General features: G+C 35.7%; 1 protein-coding gene across 2 annotated transcripts in view; it reads right to left on the bottom strand.

The window, feature by feature from the left end:
- Nucleotides 1-8,624: 8,624 nt before the first annotated feature.
- Nucleotides 8,625-20,315, bottom strand: part of LOC115909833 (guanine nucleotide-binding protein G(i) subunit alpha-1) — a 33,712-nt gene continuing 22,021 nt past the window's right edge. Inside the window, exons 4-9 of one of the 2 annotated variants that reach the window (XM_030959478.1) lie at nt 17,891-18,048; nt 16,259-16,387; nt 13,146-13,275; nt 11,780-11,933; nt 10,655-10,869; nt 8,625-10,553 (exon numbers count right to left, since the gene is read on the bottom strand). In XM_030959478.1, the coding sequence (XP_030815338.1) occupies nt 10,679-10,869; nt 11,780-11,933; nt 13,146-13,275; nt 16,259-16,387; nt 17,891-18,048 (762 nt within the window). In that variant the 3' untranslated portion in view covers nt 8,625-10,553; nt 10,655-10,678. Of the gene's footprint in view, nt 10,870-11,779; nt 11,934-13,145; nt 13,276-16,258; nt 16,388-17,890; nt 18,049-20,315 lie in introns of both variants that reach the window. The other variant, XM_030959477.1, reaches the window with a different exon arrangement.

Genomic DNA, 20,315 nt, shown 5'->3' with positions numbered 1-20,315 from the left:
AACTGTGAGGAATTGAATTCTACCCATGCCTTATTCTCATTAAATGCTATTCCAGACAATTCACCTGAAATGATCATTTATGGGAATAAAGCAAAAAGATGCTTGCATTTGTGGTCAGAGCAGGTATTTGTGTAGGAAATGAGGCAACTTCCAATTCAGGATGAGTTTATTCACTTTAAATAGGAAAGATCTAGAAAGTCTGGTTTTGGTAGTCCTCTAACTTGTCTCAGACCATCATCGCTTCATCCCTGATTTAGCATGGTTTCACACTTGGCACTCCACTGCCTTGGGTCAGACTGACCAGCTGTGTCTCCCACCATAAAACAGCAGCCAGCCAGGAGGTTTTGTTCCATCAGCAGTGTAAGAGTGATTGAAAACAACACTTTAAAAAGTACCAGCCCTAATAAAGCCAAACGATTACAGTTTGAAGTGGGGCATAAACCCTTTAAGAACACAACACAGCAAGTGCTCAGAAACAGGTGCCAAAACCTTCTTTGATCATACACAAGATATGTAGCCCAGGAGTTGCATGGAGGACAGTGAGAGGCTGTGTATATGATCATGTAATCATCATATGGAAGCTGTTACAGAAGAGGAAACATGTAAGGATTCCATATTGTTTTAAATGGGCTTATTCTTTATCTTTCCACAGTGTGCAGATCTGACAGCCTCTTTCCCTCTGCTTCCTCTCCAAAACACTAAATATGGCATTAACAAGACAGATGTTAAAATCTTATTTTTCAGCTATAACACATCCCACAGCCACCGGCATCCTCAGCTGCTTCCTCTTCCCCAAGATCCACTCACTGCATTTCCTGTTACTGCCCTCTACTAATAAAAATCCCCCTAAATCAATTCATCAATTGGCAAGTGCATTTATTGTAGTTGTAGATAAATAACAAGAGAGGGGGCAAAAATGCCCTGTAAATAGAAAGGTACACTGGTCAAAGCTTCATGGTACTAAGCTTTTATCAAAGTGACTTTTGTGAGCTAATGGCCCAAATTAAACTACAGAGATATTTCAGGCAGCCTGAACTGAAAAGTAATTTTCAAAAGCACACAAGGCTTCAAGTGCAGTACTAAAACAGAAAAAGAAAACATGCATGACATTTCTAAACTGCAGAGGAAACAATTACTGTGGTCCATAATAATTGATGTATCAGCAAGACTATAAGTACTTGTGGGTTTTTTTAACAGTATCTTTAGCTCAGCTGCAGTACTATGCAGAACATGGAAAAGAGTGCAGTAACAGAAAAAAATTTTTAAAAGGAAACAACAGAAGGAAAAAAGACCTCTAAATTAGACCCATTAAATATCCAAACCTATAGTGAGACAATGGGAAAGCTTAGTATAGTTATTTGAGGCATTTTCCATATTTTGTGTAAGATTGTAGCTCTAGAAGAGAGATAGTGATGAGGGAAAACTTTCCAACAAAGACAGTATGAATTTTTTTTAAAACATTACAAACTACCAAGGTCACAAAACTACCTACCTGCCTCTTGAGCTGAAGAGCCCCCAGGGAGCAGCAGGCAGCTCAGATCTAAAGCAAAGATCCATTGAACAAAGCTTTTCAAGTATCCCACAGAACAACTGAGTTCTGTCTCTTAGCTCTAGCTCTTCCCTTATCTACAGTCTTTGGCATTAGAAGCAAACTCATCCTGGTGACAAAATACATTCTGATGATGCTGTTTCATGATTATCATTACCATGATTATCTGTGATAATCATTATTCATAATTATCTGTGGTATGACCTCCAGGTTGTTTGACAGCAATAAAAAACCCAAATCAGATATTAAAGATTAATCAATATAGGAGGATAAATGATTGTACCTTCTCACCACACTTCTCATGGCATTCCTCTTTCAAAAAATTCAGCCCCACTGGGCACCTAACAAAGAATACAAGTGAAGAGGTGTGCTGATAGAACTGCTAACAGAGTATTTTATTTTGATATAATGAAATGCTATAAACATCACTTTGCTGTGCTTAAAGCACAGAAGCCTGTGTAGACACATTAACTGAACAATTTTGCCTTCCAGAACAAAGCTCATAAGAAAGATCTGTCTCAGAAGTCCAGCTTATTCCTCCTGGGCCATTGAAAAATTGACTTCCTAAGTCTCTTTTTGAACACAGCAAAGATTAATGGCTCCAAAGCAGAATAGGGGTTGGCAATGAGGCAAATAAATGCTTTTATAGCAGTCTTTAGTTAGAGCCAATTCAGGCAAGGGACAAACACCTTGCAAGGAAGCTGCATGCCTTCATTCAGCAATTTAAAAGTGTTCCATTATCCAGTTAAACTCCTGCAGTCCTATTTCATCATTCAGCCTTTCCTCAGTGTGCTACCTGAATTTTTCTGGAATGAGCACAGTACTCTGATTTTGTCTGTCTTTCCCTGGTCTAACGGCATCATGAGTTAATGAAGCCATCAATTAACTATCCTTGTATCACCAGAAACAGGACAGAGGCAAAAAGGGGTTTTAATAAGTTATCAGTTTTCTTTTCAATCAGATTTTTTTTAAAGCGTATTAAAATGTTTAGTAATCTACAAGCATCTCAAGAAATGTCTAATCTTTAGGAATGGAAAATTTTGAAGCTTGTTGAGATGATTCAAACTGGTATTTTTTAGTAAGACACTCATTTCATATTCCATCCTCATCCACTCTACCAAAAGGAAATTTAAAAAAAAACCAGCTTTCCACTTTTAAACCCCTTTCATTTATAAATAACTTCACAATTCAAGATACACAAGGAGAAATGGAAACTGATTCAAGAAAAAACTGCGAGAATGAATGGACTAAAAAACTGCATTGTACAGAAAGTCTCCTCAGGCCACGTCCATCCAGCTCAAAAGAGAAACAGCTGAAGGATGACCAAGTCAGCTGGTAGCTCAAAAAATTATTAATCTCAAATTGAATTAGACATTGTGAACTATTACAAATAAGATGTTATCTCTGGGGAGAAAAAAGTCTGTAAGGATGATTTTGTTATCATCCAAAGCTGAAGAGGAGGGACAGCAATATTGTCACACACCAGAGCACCACTGGCTCAGGTCCCCCCTCAGGATACTGACAGAGTTCAGCTTCAGCTCAGAGTAAGGATCTCACTCTGAGACCTTCTATTGAACTTATTTTACTTAGTAAATGGTACAGATATTTATTGCAAAAGAATGGATGACTAGTATTGGTAACTGTGACCCAGATTCTAGTCCTTGCAGGAGATCAGTATCATATAAATGAAATCAAATCGACAAGGTAAAAAAAAAAAATCAGAGTATTTACTTACTATGTCACAAGGATTTTCTCAGATTTCAGTAGGCCAAATATATTTCAAACATCAGACTGAGTTTGAGCCTCAGCATCCCAACTGCCAGCTGAATATCCTTGCAACTGGAGCACAGAAAATACTATGAGTGTCATCATCCCCTCCCTTTTGTAGAAAGTATCGCAATGAGAAATGCTACCTGGCATAGATCTATTTCAAAAATTGAGTTTCTGAAATGCTGGCATAACATCATAATGTGTGTTTTATTGGAAGAATGCAAGTCTTAGTTACCCAATATGCAATTTTAATTTTGCAAAGTGTTTTCCTTAGTGATCATGCCTTCCTTACTTCTCAGAAGTACAAGTTTTGTTGCTTTAAATAATGTGAACTACACTGCATTTGGTAAAGGCTCAGAAAACATATTACCCCATGCCAGCTGACAGGCAATCACTTGAGAAACTCTTTTAACTCACTTGAAAAGCTGAACATTAAAGTGAAACAAATTATGCATTTCTAGCAGGACTGCTCACTGCTTTCTGCAGCCCATTTAAGGTGATGGAACAGGTAGCTCCTTTCAAAGCCTTTTCTAAAAGTCACTTTGTGTAAACAACCCATCTGCAGCAGTGATCACAGTTTGGCCTCAAATGACCTGAACACTTGTACTCCTGTAATTTAGGGTCCTACATCAGTGATACAAGTCCAGTAGTTCTCTCCTCTTGGTCAAGCATGTCAATATCAGTGTTTTGGATTAAAAACACCAATGCTATCAGGAAGTGCTATCAGTTCTTTATTGTAATTCCACAGGAGATACAAATGCTTCATTCTGCTTCTCTTACAGCCTAAGGAAGCATCATATTTCAACACTGGTCCTGAGAAGACTCACACAGAGCACTTGGAGTTCTCTGTTCATCTTCATTTCACAGAGCTACTGGGGGAAAAATGAAGTGATATAAAATAGCTTGTTCCTGTCTCTGCCCTTTAATATTTAAAACACCATAAAACTCACTTAACCTCACAATTTATCTTTCAGATCATCTTTGAAATGCTGCAACACTAAAATTTCTGGTGGAGAAGACAAAACTCATTCAAGACTGGCAAACTATTACTCTGCAGCTCTACTTCAATTTTTTTCTGGCACAGCTTTTAAGGAGAGGAAGAAAAATCTTCAAGAACTGAGAATCTGGATCAGACAAGATGCTCCAAGTTCAAGTGTACAACATACCAACAACTGTCTCCTGGCAGCACCCAAATACATCATCTCTACTTGTAAAATTGTATTAAGCCCTGATAGCATCCAAATACAAACTTAACAGACATCAGAAGTGCATCTCTATCCCTTCTCCTCTCTTCACAGCTGAAGAATGCTCCCTCCCTCAGGGTGCCTCCTGCCCATTTCTTTTTGCTGAGTAGCTCAGACCCTTTCCCTCAATTTATGGAAGATCAGGTTCTGTGGGCCTTTAACACACAGACATCAACAGCCTCACCTGGGAGAGGGATAAGTAGCTGAGAAACTGCACATTCCTCACTGTTATCGTCTCACAAGAGCTCCAGACAACAAAAGCAGGCAAGAATTTACCCAAAAACAACTTTATGCCACAACACTCTTAAAGCTGCTTTCTTCAGATGTTGGACAGAGCTGTGAAGATCATTGCTGAAAATTTTCTTTAATGCTTTCCCAGAACATTAATCTCATATATGCCCAACTGACCTTTGTCAGTTTGACTTTTTTTGTCTCAGTAGATGATAAAATTTATGACTTTCTTCCATTCCTTAAATTGAATCAGAGGGCCAAAGACTGAGAACTTTACAAAGAATTAAGTTAATAGGTAGAAAAACAAGGCAAACTAATGACATTTAAGCTAAACCGACATAATTTGGCTATGAAAGATATGGGCAGAATCTATAGGCAACAACTTCAGAATTTGATCTAACATACTCATGTCCATGTGCAGTCCCTAACAAATTTAAATTTTTTCAATAATCTGTCCAGAATTATGAAGGATTAAAATCACATTTTTGTTAAATGCCAAAAAATAGTAGAAAGGCCATCATTAGAAACTGGATGTAATAGAATATCCTTGTTGACTTACAGACCTACAGGCCAAATTCACATCTCAAACATATGTTCTAATTTTTACAACAATAAAATCATATAGTAATTTTTTTTCTGGTTGTTGTGTTCAGTTTTATATTCTAAATTATGCAGTTGATAGCTACAGTTAGTTTTTGGTTTCTTTTATAAATTCACCTTTAATTCTCATTAATAGGAATAGAAATATGAGTTTTGGCAATTCAGATCAAGTCAAAGTTAATAGTATTCTCACAAAAAAAATTGTGTTTTAATAAAGCTCTTGAAAGTAAGACAAGGTATAAGTTTGTGATTTATAGAAAACAGAAATAGCTTCATCAAAACAGGAATAGCTTCATCTTTGTTTTAATCTATTAAAAAAAAATCCTGACTTACAGGACAAGTATTAACATTTTTTAATCAAAACAATTTAACATTCTCAGGATGACAGTTTCATAGTATTTTTAGAATAGATTTTGTGGGTTGGGGTTTTTTTAATCATAATTCAAGAGAATCACGACACTGGAACAGAGGAAGAGTGAAAATTTGTGACCGTACCTCCCAATATTTTTTTCATAGGATGATTTTATAGCTCCTGAGACAAATTATTATGAAACTGTGTACAAAATAGATGGTTTATTCATTTGATTTAGTCTAGAAAACTGTTCCTTTTTTTGACAAAAGAAGAAAACCTAGAAGTATGTTTCTATTTGCAATGTGTTTCCCTCTCAGTCACTCGTACAGTAGTGTCTCACAGTGCATTCTGATTCTGTAGACAGGAGGACATTTGTAGGAGGTATTTGAGATGTCCTTGGTGTGATGTTGTAAGGACCTCTGATCAGACTGTGGATCACTGTGGAACTGTAAACTACAGAACTAAAAAGCTTCACCTGCTCAGGTTCCTGGTTTCCTAGACTTTTCTTCATCCTTTTCTATGCAAACACATGCAGTTCTAAGTACACTTATTTTCTAATCAATCTGCATATTCTTACATTACCATATTAACAATAATCTTAAATCAGGCACCTGCATATTCTTATCTACAAAAGAAAGTACAGATCACCATATCTGTAGCAGGATTCAAGGTACTCATTCCTCAGATGTCGACACAAATAGCACAACCCATGAGGGAAAGCACAGTGACACCCCTTCTCCCCAAACTTCTCTTAGTGGGAGGATAGAAAAGGAGGAAGACTAAGGTAGCTGGGAACAGCTAGTTCTGTGAAGCTGCAGTGACTTCCAGTAACAATGTATTTGGTTTTAAATGCCTTTTGTTCCACTGCAATTAAAAAGAGTCAATTTTCAGATGGCACATTCTTATCAGTACATCCTTGCATGCATAAATCTTTTTTTTGTAACAGATGCTCTGACATTCCTTTCAGAATTGACACAGTTCTACAGACGTGTATTTCTACACTGTGGGCTCAATTTTTCCTGTCCTAATACCCAGAAGGGGTATGCTATACCAAAATGCTATACCAAAAATGGTACAGCATAACACTGCCCAATATAGATCTCACCTTATTGACTTTTGAAAATAAGCCTAACTATGCCTTAGATCAAATAAATTACTCCTACAATAAACTGCTCAATAATCCTGATCTCTGTTGTGTCAGGTAACAGTCAAAGTCTTCTCACTACCACAAAAAAAGAAGACACAAGCAGAGCAAACCAGACAGAAGCACCTTGTCTGGAATGACCAACTTTGAAAAGCACTGCTTCTAAATACACCAAGGACAAAAAGCTTGATAAATGCAATTAAACAGCCATTTTTAAGTACCGCTTATTTTCATTACTTGGAAATATAACTAAGTAAAACTCTGGTCCTAGTTTCCTCTATGTCAAGCCAGCTTCTTCGCAAGAACTCCAGAGGCAAACCCACAAAATGGTTTTCTTGCACCTATGCAACTGAAATTTCAATATTACTGTTCATCAGAGTCTAAAAACTCAACAATTTTGCAAAAACTACAAGCACTGCTTATAGTCCATGACTGATTAAGCTCCTCTTTTCCCAGTCTCATGTTCCACATTCATGGACTGTGAGTGCACTTCCACAGGCTATGAATTATTCAAGCATGAGGTGCTTAAAGACTCTTGTTGCACCTTCTATACTTTTTTAAAAATGAAATATAGTCAAGGCTTTGAAGCTTACAACCCTGGCATTACTCTTTGACCCACAGCTACTAATATGAAGTATAACAACTTCAAGACACATTCACACAGTAGGATAGCTAGTATCTTAGCAGGGTTTCCTTTTTGCCTGATTTGAAACAGACAATTATCCTTTAATTTTCCCCATTTCTGAATGCACACCAGCCACCATGCTGTTCAGCATGCTGGAGATGGATCTCTTTTGCTCCCTAAGGTTTAATGTAGACTTTAAATCATGAAGCTGCTAATTGCCTACATGGAAGCAGAAACAGCAATCCAGAAAATCTACATTGCTCCCATGCTGTGATCCTCGACCTTGTTTTAGTTAATCAGAGATTACTACATTTAACACCAAATTAACCTCCTGATTCCATAGGTGGCATAATGAAGCCAAATAGCAAATTTTCCAAACCACCCTTCCACAGTGTTAAGCCTCTTAAAAATAACTACATGCTTAATGACAGCTGCATTTTACTGAGACTTCAACCACAGCCATGCATGAGACCATGAGGCTGGAGAAGTCTCCAGAAAGGTCTGGTTTTTTTACATATAGTACATGTTCAATATCCTGAAGGAATTTCTTAGGTATTAGAGAGAGCTTCTTTGTGTCATGCTACAGAAAACAGTTTGCCTGCACACTCTGCACGAAGAAATCAGAGGAATGGGGAAGTGGAAGAGAAGAGAGCTCAGGCTGAAGAGGGCCAAGACTGTCCCCCTTAGTGGTGTACCTGCAGCATTTCCTCCGTTTTCTGCAGTGCTCTCACAGAGAAGCAGGCACCTGATGGAACAGAGATGTGGAGCCTTATTACAGCTGCAGTGAAAACTAAGTGTGTGGCTAACACCACAACTGCATGCAAATCTTCTTGGAGCTTTTCCTGGAGAAGTGGCCTAGGCTGACAACTTTATCTCTGGACAAAGATTGACCTACTAGTGCAGCACCTCTACAAGGAAACATCCCTGCTGGCTATGCATCAGGTCAGACAAAACCAGATTATCTGTGGACTAGCAAAGGAAATTAGCTCACAATTTTGTTCTGTTTTAATATACAAATACTTAATAAACCACTAGTTATAAAATTCCAAAAAATCTCCAACTATAGGTGCTAAGAAAAATATTAATTAATTAATAAAAACCCCCTAATGTTTCTAGCACAAAGTTTTTACATTTACTCTTGACTTCCTATGCTCTCATTTTTACTACCTCGTTACCTCCACAGAATGGATGCAAAAAGATTTACATCAGCACATTTAATGAAAAACATTTCTTTCAAGCAAGGCACAAAATTTAGATTTATTTAGTTTGATTAATCCCAATTTTTGTTTTACATTAAGTACAAAAACCAGCTGGAACGTAGGTGTAAATACAATTCCACAAAGTAGTTCAGTGAGATTTAAAATCATATCCAAAACCGTAAAGCACACTTAAAAGCAGCCCAGGATATACAGATTGCTGACCATAACTGCTGAAAGAGCTCATAATGTATCAACATATTTAACAACCTCCAGCAATAACTTATCTCCTTTCTAATCTTTCATTTAAAATGCACTTAGCAATTCTGTACCTAACAAAGAAAGCATTAAAGAATGAGAAGGGCAGATAAGTTTTACTCAAGCAGAGGCCTAACTTAAACACATACACAATCAAAATTTAAACAACAGAACAGTGACTTCAATATTTTGAACATTCTAAGAACATAAATGCTAAGATAATATAGAAAAATAGCCACAGGCTCCAAGACTTATTTACTTCTCAAAGAACTTACAGTGTACTGTAGCTGCCTGAAACATTTTAACGATTATAGAAAATTTTATCTCCAGGTTTGGTATGTTCTTGTTTTCTAGATGACAACATACATTTAAGACAACCATCAACTTATTTACATTTAGAAGCTTATTCCTTTTAAAAACTGTATTAAAAAAATCAGTTTTGGCACTATCCCTAAGGCAATGGATGACAGGTACCTAAGACAGCAAATCACATAATGAAAGCATAACCAGAAGAAAGTCATCTTTAACTTATAAGAAACTCTGAGGCTATAATTAAAGAGGAAATAAAAAAATCAGCACTTCTAACTCACTAAAACACCCTACCCAAAACATTGAAGATTCTTGCTATATGCAACAGGAATTTGCTTAAATCTGTGAAGCCCCCTTGTCTTGTGGGAGAACACAATCTTTCTATGGTTATTAGGTTATCCAACTAGTTTTATTACCAGAAAATAGCAAAAAATTTAAGGAGAACATGAATTTATGTTTAAAGTAAGCAGAAAAAACATTAGTCTGAACTCCAGTCTTTGCTGTTTATTTAAAACACCCCAAAGGTAACTTTTCCATTTAATCCACTGAGTAAAGACCACAGTATCAGTTTTTTTTTGATATGAATAGTTTTAACAACTTCCTTTTTGCATTTCCCTCAGCTTCAGTTGTAGTTGACCCTCAAACAACAACTTCCCAGTGTTGCCACATTACCACTGCAAAGACTGCAAGCCTGGATTTCATTAACTGTGGATTTCATTTAAATTTTAAAATAATCTTTGCATTTATCCTAAATTTATAAAAAGATTTTTTTTCAAAACTTAAGGCAAAAAATAAGTTTATTGGTTATGTTTCTTTAAGTCTGAGAAGGTATATGAGGCTGTTTAAATATCAAAAAAGCTAACGCCATATACAGTATTACCAACAAAAGTAAAGAATAAGGCAGCATGCACCCTTAAGATGAAAAGAAAATTTAATTTTACAAGATGTTTAAATAATCCAAAGGCAAAAAGTGTCTGTCTCCTCTAAGAGTATCTTCATAAAACATGGAAATTTTAGAGGAATGTTTTAGAGGACAACAAGTTACTAAAATATTCCGTTCAACGTTTATACAAATACATTACTACAACTGTAAGTTTACATACAATCAACTGACATCTCAGTGTTAACTAATTACTTAAATTTACAAGACAAACATAAATAAAGCTGTTAAAACAGGCAAGTACAGTACTGATCTATCATTGAGCACAATGCATTTTGTACTTCTTTCACCTTGAAAAGAATCAGATTAGAATTGTGCGAAGTCTATCTCCAAACCTAAAAATAAAATAAAAGAGAATTAAGTATATCTATGCAGGTTTTACACAGCGTGGGCATATTCCAAATGTTTAAGTCCTGTTTTCAGGCATGTAATTTACCATTTAACAACCTTTTGTCTGTTCTCAGAAGAGGCCACAGTCCTTAAGGTTATTTTTAATAATGACATCAGTTACAGCATCAAAAACAAACTGCACATTTTTTGTGTCTGTGGCACACGTGAAGTGAGTGTAGATTTCTTTTGTGTCTTTCCTCTTGTTCAGATCTTCAAACTGACACTGAATGTAAGCAGCTGCTTCTTCATAAGTGTTTGACCCTAGAAGAAGAAATTGCTCAGTAAGCAGATTTCCAACAAAGGAAGAACAGGATGCACATTATCTTTGAAGGAAGGGGTTCTTTGAAAACAGTTAACCTAAATCTGAAGAGGAGAAATTCAACAGCCATTGCTTTAGGATACCATTCAAAAAAACCTTGGAAGGAGACCTTTTGGATGCATTTGTAATAATAAAAACTTAGCACTCAATTCAGTTCCAGGTGCAGGAATTGTCTTTCTATTTACTCCAGTGCCAGAGGAACAAGTCATTAATGAACCATCACTTCCTAGTTTAGGACATTTTGAAGGACATTTTGTTTCCTTCATTTAAGCTACTTGCTTTAAATTTTTATGTTTTTAAAAGCTTTGGGGTTTTTCCACACTCAGTTACAGACACTTGGCATACAAATTTCTCCCAAGCTTTTTACTTCCAACATGCTATTTTCTGTCTGAAGTTAGAATGAAAATGATACATAAAAATGCTAAGACTTGTTAAATGAATTAATGATCTTTCGCTGTATATTTCCTGAATAAGCCACAATGTTAAAATATATGTACAGTCTCTGTTCAAAAACCTCTCATGTATCTCAGGAATTCCTACTTATATCAAAGTATAAAAGCAGTTTGTTATTTTCTTAGAAATAACGGGCTAAATAAACGAGCCTGAACAGTTGCAGCAGTAACATGTAAATGCTATCAGTGGACCAGCATATTTCACTTGGTTAAAAAGACTTAAGCACTGTTTTATTTGTAACCCATCAAAACAACCCCCATCTAAATTTTAGTCATATAAATATTTTAGATGCCTCAAGTTATACAACTGCTCATGATCCGTGCATGGAAAATTAGGTATTTAACAAAAAAAAAAGAAACCAAAAAAACCAAAATCTTGACATCTGCACCCCTCCAATACCTGCATATTCAGGATAGCAAATAGTGAGAGGACTTCTTTTGATTTTTTCTTCAAAAAGATCTTTCTTGTTCAGGAACAGAATAATAGAAGTGTCTGTGAACCATTTATTGTTGCAAATACTGTCAAACAATTTCATGCTCTCATGCATCCGATTCTGTAAGTGAGAAAAAACGCCATCACTTTCTATTTTATCAGACTTCAGTAGTAAAATAAGGATACATATTTTTGACTGCTTACAAATGAACCAGTTACAAAACTAAGTTTTTAGCAAAATAAATCACATTTTACTGCAGGGAAATACAAAGAAGCCATGACTACCACAAAGATCACTTCCACAAGCAGGGTTTAAGCAACTACTTTTTTCTCATTTCCAGGTTTAAATTTTCAATATTTCATAAATTTTTGTGTGTTTTGACATTTTGCCATACTGATGTTTCACAGGAATTGCTGAGTTACCTGTATTTGTCTTAACACTGATTAGATCTTCTGGAAATTGAAAATAAATTCTGCACCTAGCTAATATTCCAGAATAAGGAAGAAATTTCTACAAAGCTAGAGAATCAAGTAAGCAGGTATTTTAACTCTTACCATAATATTTAAATTGGTAGAAAAATTATCCAACATGTAAGTACTTTGGCCAAGTTCCAGTCATTTAAGTAGCAGGATGCTAGCTACGACCTTCTTTGACACTATATTTGACTTGAAAGGTTTTCTTATTTCTCTTTCCTCCCCAAATCATATTTTATAGAAAGTTGCAGAACACAAGGAAGAGCACAAGAGTCTGTTAATGATTCACATACAGAGGTAAGCATCACTTCAGACCACTCAAGATAGTAAAAGGCACCCTGTGCACAGTGACACGGAAGGAGTAAACTCTTGAAAGAGGAGAAAGGAGCCGTGAGTGTTGGAAAGGAAAAAGAAGAGAAAGATTTCTGCAACTAAGACAAGAGATTGGAGAAAAATAGTTAGAAAGAAACAAAAACTGAAGACTGAGGAAGGAAAGGAAAACAAAATGTGGTAAAGCAGACACAGGTAAGTAAAAAAATTTCTTACTATGTACTTCTAGCATCCACAAAGAGACTAAAACGTGTAATACTGACAATGCATCCTCATTAATTTATGGTTCCTTTAAAACATGAAAAGTGTGGCTAAAAGAATACTTATCTCTTAGTATTCCCTATGAGAATATGAGAAAATACTTTGGAACCCAAAAGCATGAATTCTATCACCATTTCACTGAGACCTTTTGCACAAACCCCATACATCTTACAAAGCAGTAATACTTCAAAAGACCCATTTATAGCCTTCCTTCAAAGTTTAGCTTCTGTGCAACAACTATTCCCTTCTTCAGCATTATGGTACTTGCCATTTCCTCGTCTTCAGCCAAGACCAAGTCATAATCACTCAGTGCCACACAAAAAATAATTGCTGTAACACCCTCAAAACAATGAATCCACTTCTTCCGCTCTGATCTTTGGCCTCCAACATCAAACATTCTGCAAAACAGAAGTAAAAAGCAGAATGAACTTTGGAATTTTTAGCTTTCTGAATATTAACCAACAACATCTGGAATTATCAGCTGTGTAAGTCTGAGAATAACATCTTAAAAAGAAGGCAAAAAACTCTGTATCTTGTATTTTCTCAGGATACACCTCAATTTTAATAAAGCTTTCAAAGTCTTCCTATACATTTTAGAGAACATGAGAAAGTATGAGATGAAAGACAAACAAAATTAACTATTTACAATATTATACTTCATTAACAAAGTTAATTGTAATCTGTATAAAACAAAAATATACAGTTAGCTTCACTAAGAAGTCTACCATAATAAAAGATACTGATCAACAATGTCCTGGTGACTTTTAGCTCCTCTCTCTTCTAAGCCAAATTACAACTTAAATCTGTTCTTCAATTGGCTACATTTATATGGGATATTTTTAAGAGATTATCTTAGAAGACAAAATAAGCGTTATATAGTAAAAACCCCCTCATTTTCCCACCAATAAATGCATTTTTTGAAATGCAATTAAGTCTTACATATGACACTTACTGAAGCTGACTTGTGTTTTTTATTAGCCTCCTTCCTGTTTTCCATGAGTTGTAAGGTTGCAAGTACAGGGCAGGTAAAAATCCTGACTGATTTAATGTTAGTGCACTACAGAAACACTGTAAATTGCACTTGAAGGGATTCAATTACAGTTGTTATTTTTAGATATCTTCAAGTGTTCCAAGTTGCTAGGTTTTAATTTGAAAAAAAAAAACACAGTAAAAGCAAGTGGAGAAGGAAACAAATTAGAAGAAAAAAAAAACCTTTGCTTTCTCACGGAAAACTGTCAGAAACATTGTAACCTCTAACAAGGTCTTATACTCGGAAAAACTACTGCAGAAGTGAAAATTCTCACTGCCGTTTTAAGGTTCTACATTGAGATAATGCCATGTCAAAAACACTTGAAAGATAATTCCTGCTGAAAAAAGGATTCCTTAGAGGTGCTCCTTACCTTCAGAAAAATCTTTGAAGGGAGGTCTTTGGATATCACTCTATACAAATGTGAGCCAGCCACCTACTACTCAGTTCTTAAATAATTAGCAATGGCTGTACCCAAAGAATATATTTTGTAGTTAATACTGTACTTTGTACTGTATCTTAATAATTAATCCCTTAAATTTTAATAATTGCTTCGGCCAATTCTAATGCTATGCTTTGTAACTTTATACTGAGACCTGGTTTTCCATAAGAATTAACACTTCTACCAAAAAAGTGTTCTTTGAACACAAAACTAGTAAATAATCAGACTCAACTTTTGGATTAGGCTATAAAACAGGATGAAGATGACTTGCTGTTTGCAATTCAGCTTTGATTATTGATTCAATCTATGTTAATTGCTTTACAGAGAGGGCTAAATTGAGGCCCAACCTGAAGGAATCTAAACACATACAGCAGAACCCGAAAGAAAAGAAAATGAAAGAAATGGATTCTGTGCAGCTAGTCATACTTAAGATTATACTTGTCTTAGTACATTCAAGCCTTTCATGTGTTTGGATGATCTTAAAAGTTCATTTCAAGGTTATGTAAGAGTGTACTGCAGGCCCTCCCAATAACTCATTAAGCCTATTGCCTAAGGCACAGGTACAGATGTTTGAATGCACAACATCACAGCTAAACAATTCCACAGGCCTGGCTCAAAGACACATTTTACAGAAATGTAAACATATGGTCCTTGTAACAGTCCAAATAATCTGTAGAGACTGGACCCATCTACAGTAGGGAACAAGAAACTTTGGAAAGTAAGTGAGAAGATAGAGAGCTCCTGAGAATACTGAAGTTCTCTCTTCAGGCTTGCCTAAGGACTACTCTTCTTAGGTTTGCAAGAGATTCATTACCATTTATGAGCTATTCTTTTGTGGATTTATACAAATTTTGTATTCTTAAGCCCTAAAACAAGGAAACAAAAGATTTTTCACAGTCCTGAAGTATCCACAAAGATACTAAACAAATATATAATACAGACATGCTGAACAATTTCTGCAGAATCTAAATCCATATTTAAAGTGTGTTTGACTGAGTTTTCTTCTCATTCTTCCTCATCACTAGGAGGTAGAGTACACTGATGGTTAACACTTGTCTTGTGTTTTCACCTTGAATGCTGCACACGCATCAGGGCAAACTTTTTCCAAGAGCATATTGTGAGAGGACAAGGGGGAATGAGTTCAAAGTGAAAGACAGTAAGTTTAGACAAGGTATTAGGAGGAAATGCTTTATTGTGAGGGTGGTGCGGCACTGGAACAAGTGGTCCAGGGAAGTTATGGATGCCCCATCCCTCAAAGTGTTCAAGGCCAGGTTGGATGGAGCTTTGAGCAACCTGGTCTAGTGGAGGGTATCCCCTGCCCACTGCAGCAAGGTTAGAACTAGACAATCTTTAAGGTCCCTTCCAAACCAAACCATTCCCTGATTCTGTGTCTTCAGACATAAAATGCTCAGAATATTACCATTATTTTCTAAATCTTGCACCACAGAAAACGTAAGTTACATTCTCATTCTTTCATCTCTAAAATACTACTTTAGAGTATTGGACATATTTGAATTCAACTCTTTGGGAAAATGGATTTACTCTTTCATACAACACCAGCAAACTCTTACAAGCTTCCAGTTCTCCAACAGAATTTAAAACAAGAATCCAATAGAACAGCTACTGAACATGGCAGAAAATGTAATATTTTGTTCTGAGATTTAATTTACATCAAAAGTATCCTTGCAAAACATTTTCAAAATGACAAAAACATTTATTGGAGCTCCAACAACTCTCACATGCCTTCAGAAAATTGAGTCAAGCACAAGTTGGTTTTTTTTTTTCCATAAAAAGTGGAGGGAAATAATCAAGCTTGTGGTTAGACAAATTTGTTAAATTACACCATTGAATGCCATATTCCATAATTTTACAGGAACTCTGATGGACAGATAACCATGCATGATTTACATACTTAAAATGAAGATCCTTGAAAGTAAAGTGAGTTTCCACTATTCCTGTAGTTTTCACTCTAGTCCTGAGAACATCCTGTTGAGTTGGAATGTAGCTGGTTTGTGCTATCCTGTCCAAGTCATTCAAGTAACTAAAGGTAAAAATAAACACTGCTTTCAGTTATTCATGGAACAGCAACAAAATAATTACAAAGAATTACATAAGTTTTAAGTCCATTCATTACACTGTGCTTGAATTTATAAGAGAGTTTTTTCTGAGACACAAGACACAGTATTCTACTCAAATTTCCAAGTTTTTCAAAATAAGCTTTTGAGACACAATGATATTTCATCCTACATGAAAGGAAACTTAAGCAATTTATTCCATTACAAAGAATTCTTCTTTAGAAATTCCTACATGCAAACATGGTTCCATAAACATCCATGTTATTGGCACTAATCATAACATCTTCATCTTTGCAACCTACTGAACCGCAGATTACTTGGAACCATAAACAAAGCCCAAAATCACTCTACTTGATAATAGATATGAAAAGAATAAGTCAGTGTTTTGGCCAGAATTAATGTGTCTAAGAAGGTGCCTAATACATAACAATTAACTTTCTATTGAGAATTCCTAATTGCATGTATGTTTTAGAATTAGTATGCTTTCATTGCCAAACTCCTTGCAATGTAGGCAAGTCCAGTGTTTCCAAAAAACTATACAGCTCTTACTTGTACCTTTCCCATAGTAAATAGGGAAGTCATTGTGTTCTATTTTCTGTGTAACAAGATGTTAACGATTTTACAGATACATTTATATGGCCAGAAGAACAGTTTTCTTATGAAACTTGAGTCACAGTTGTCTAACACAACAAAACAGACCACAGAAGGTTAGCACAGGAGAGTTTGTGAATTTACAAACGAAGTGTTCATATGGAAAAAAGTTTATACAACTGAGAAACACCTTCAAGTACTACAAAATACTTCAGAATCATAAAAAAGTGGCACTACAAGGCAATATCACTGCTATTGCCACTCTACCATCTTACATTTCCTTCAGTGGACTCTTTTCCTTGACTGACTTACCATTACTTACTGCCACGCCACCTTATTTTTTGCCTTCCTAGTTCCTTAATGTTTTATTTTCTTACTTAAGTGCCCTAGCATAAAAGATACATTTTAATTGCTTCTTGGCTCAACACATTTCCAATAGACACCATTAATTAACAAAGAAAACACAGCAATGTTGAAATAGGAATAAACTCTATTATGAGAAAAGGTAGTATCCTTGGTAATACAGATACAGATCATGTAATCACATTTTTTTGGACATATTCAGATACTAAAAAGGTACTTTAGTCATGCTTTTGTAATAGAAAACCTATTAAAGCAACTTAAATCAATCTTTGCCTTCTTTAAGGGAGTAAAACATGTGGTCAGAACATGACAAGTTCATAATTACACTACACCTTTTCCTTTCTAACCTCAAAGCTTTGCTGCAGCATTTTGACCCAAGCAGACACTATCTTCGTCCAGATACTTCTGTGGTTTCCATCTACGTGGGAGCAGAATTTGTCAAAACATGACACCTCATACTGCTTTAGCTACTAGCTAGAAGGCAAAGGGAATCTTGTCTGTCACACTGTACTTACTAGGCAGCGGAGTCATTGAGCTGGTATTCTCGAGATCTGTTGAAACAGGCTTGAACCCCGGTGTCCTTCCACAGTCTCTTGATAACTCCTGCAAGCTCTGAAGTCATAAATCCTTCTTCTGCTGCTCCAGCCAACACAAAGAGCTGACGAGCATCATCCTTTAGGATGGAAACACAGGGTGAAAAGAGAAATATTGAGAAATACAACAGAAGTATTATCACCTAAGAACTAGATTCAGCAAATGCATTACTTAACCTGGTAAATGCGAATGTAATCAAACAAAAAAAAGTGAAAGAAAATTTATTTTAGTGTTCTGCATTAGATACTAATTCCCACATTGTTCAACAACAGAAAAAGACTAGTAATTGAATTTATCATTAGCTGACAAAGCTTCTGGTCTGTTTATAACTTGAGCAAGGTTTTTATAAACAGGAGTAGTAACATATTTTGTGCTCAAACCTAAAGCTAACCATATATGCTCATAAAATACCACATACTGGATAAAATGGTTACAATACAAACTAGACCCTTCAGAAGGGTAGCTGTATACTGAACAACTGAAGAAAAAAAATTAAATGCTTAATATTAATTAACTACACAACTCTGAAAGTGACAAATTATCACTTCTTCCCAATCATACATCAGGAATTAGAAAAACACTCCTAAAAATCTTTTCAGATGAATCAGCTACAAATACCCATTGTCTTAATTATTCTACTGAGAACAGATTCTCTTGGTAATGCAATATCAAGCAAATATCAAGATTTTTAAGAGCAAATGCTGGATTTTAAAACTATAAACAATAACTGGCCTTGAGAGTGAGGCTAATGGAGTACAGGATGTAAATCCACCATTCCCCTTTTATCAGCATTTGACCAGTTCACCAGCGACATCCAACTGTGCCTGAGCAACAAAACTTAGTATTTTATTTTCTAAAGTATTTCTATTATATTTAGACCTGTAGATCACTGAAGGAAAGACAGCAGATGGGTATTGGGAAAATCCACATCAGTACTCTCCTGTGGGCAGCTGCTTGACCTTGGTTATTAGGGGAACATGATCCAATGCCAAGGTACGTCAGCCAGAAAAATCAGCTTGTAACAACTACCCACAGCAGGCACTGTTTGTGCAGTAATTAAAAGAAAGAGAACAATGAATCTGGAAAAGAGGTAAGATAAAAGGAGACTCAGACATGTCAGCTGGGAACTGAAAGTGTTTCAAGAAAGAGGAGGATTTAAAAAGGCAACATATAACATTATTCTCACAAAATGTAAGTGAAGACATACACAAATCTGTAGAAAAATCTGTCACTTTGCTGTTCTAAAACAAAGCTGTGGGGAAAATAAAGCCCATTTTCAGGATAGGCACAGAAAGCAGTGATTGTTCTGAAGATACTGTCCACTGTAGACTTAAATAATCAAAGACTGTGTGAGCTGACAGGGAAATTGTTTACAGATGGATTGGGTAATACTGAATTTCAGAGGCTGAAAATGAAAGGCTTGCAGTTCAGTGAACTCAAGCCAAACTTGAAGAGATTCAAACATTTGTAGGTATACATAGGAAGAATGGGTTGTTGATGTATAGTTGAAAGTGTCTTTTGAAAGCTAGAGTAGGTAGAAATCTAAAACAACATTCATCAAACAAAAATACTGATTACTATACATACACAGAACAAACTGACAACAAATAATAAAAATTGAACAGATTGCTCCGATAATTACATACATTACAGAGCTGTAAAGATCAAAGGGTTGGATAGTCAGACTTCAGGAGCTTTAATTTGAACACTATGCCTGCATAAAAGAAACCTGAATGACAGTTCTGGTCTTGAATACTATTTGTGGATGCAAATGCAAGGATCTAGAACTCACAAAAGCAGCAAATATTTAAGAAGGGACAATATATTAAGACACATGATGGAAACAGCTTAGAAACTGACAGTTTTGTCACAAAATATGATGATATTTTATACCTGAGATGGTCTGACTTTCATGTATCTCTACATGCTCTCAAACAGGGGAGTGGGGGAAAGGGAAGGTAGAAGAAGATAACTGATTTCAACTTTTTTAAAGGCCAAACATTAAAATGCAAAATGGTCTCTTACTTCATCTTCCTTTTGCTAAAATGGCAACTACCACAGACACAAGTGAGGCAGTATGCAATGATCAAGTCCTATTTTAATTATTCATCAATGCTAGATACTTTCCTTTAGTTATACTGAAATAGGGACTTCCTTTACAGTGTCATTTTTTAAAGAGATTCCATACATAAGGTAATGTAAAATAACCCATTTAACAATCTCTCCAACTGGTGCAAATCTCACATTCAGAAAGTGGTCCACAGTCCTTTGAAGCACATTCAATAAATGCTTCTACTTAAACTATCCAGTAGCACAAAAGAAGATACACCAGATTTACAACTGATC

The sequence above is a fragment of the Camarhynchus parvulus genome, chromosome 1A (assembly GCF_901933205.1).
Source record: "Camarhynchus parvulus chromosome 1A, STF_HiC, whole genome shotgun sequence".
Lineage (NCBI taxonomy): Eukaryota > Metazoa > Chordata > Aves > Passeriformes > Thraupidae > Camarhynchus > Camarhynchus parvulus.
Note: the sequence above shows the minus strand (reverse complement) of the source record. Positions and strands in the feature narration are given on the sequence as shown.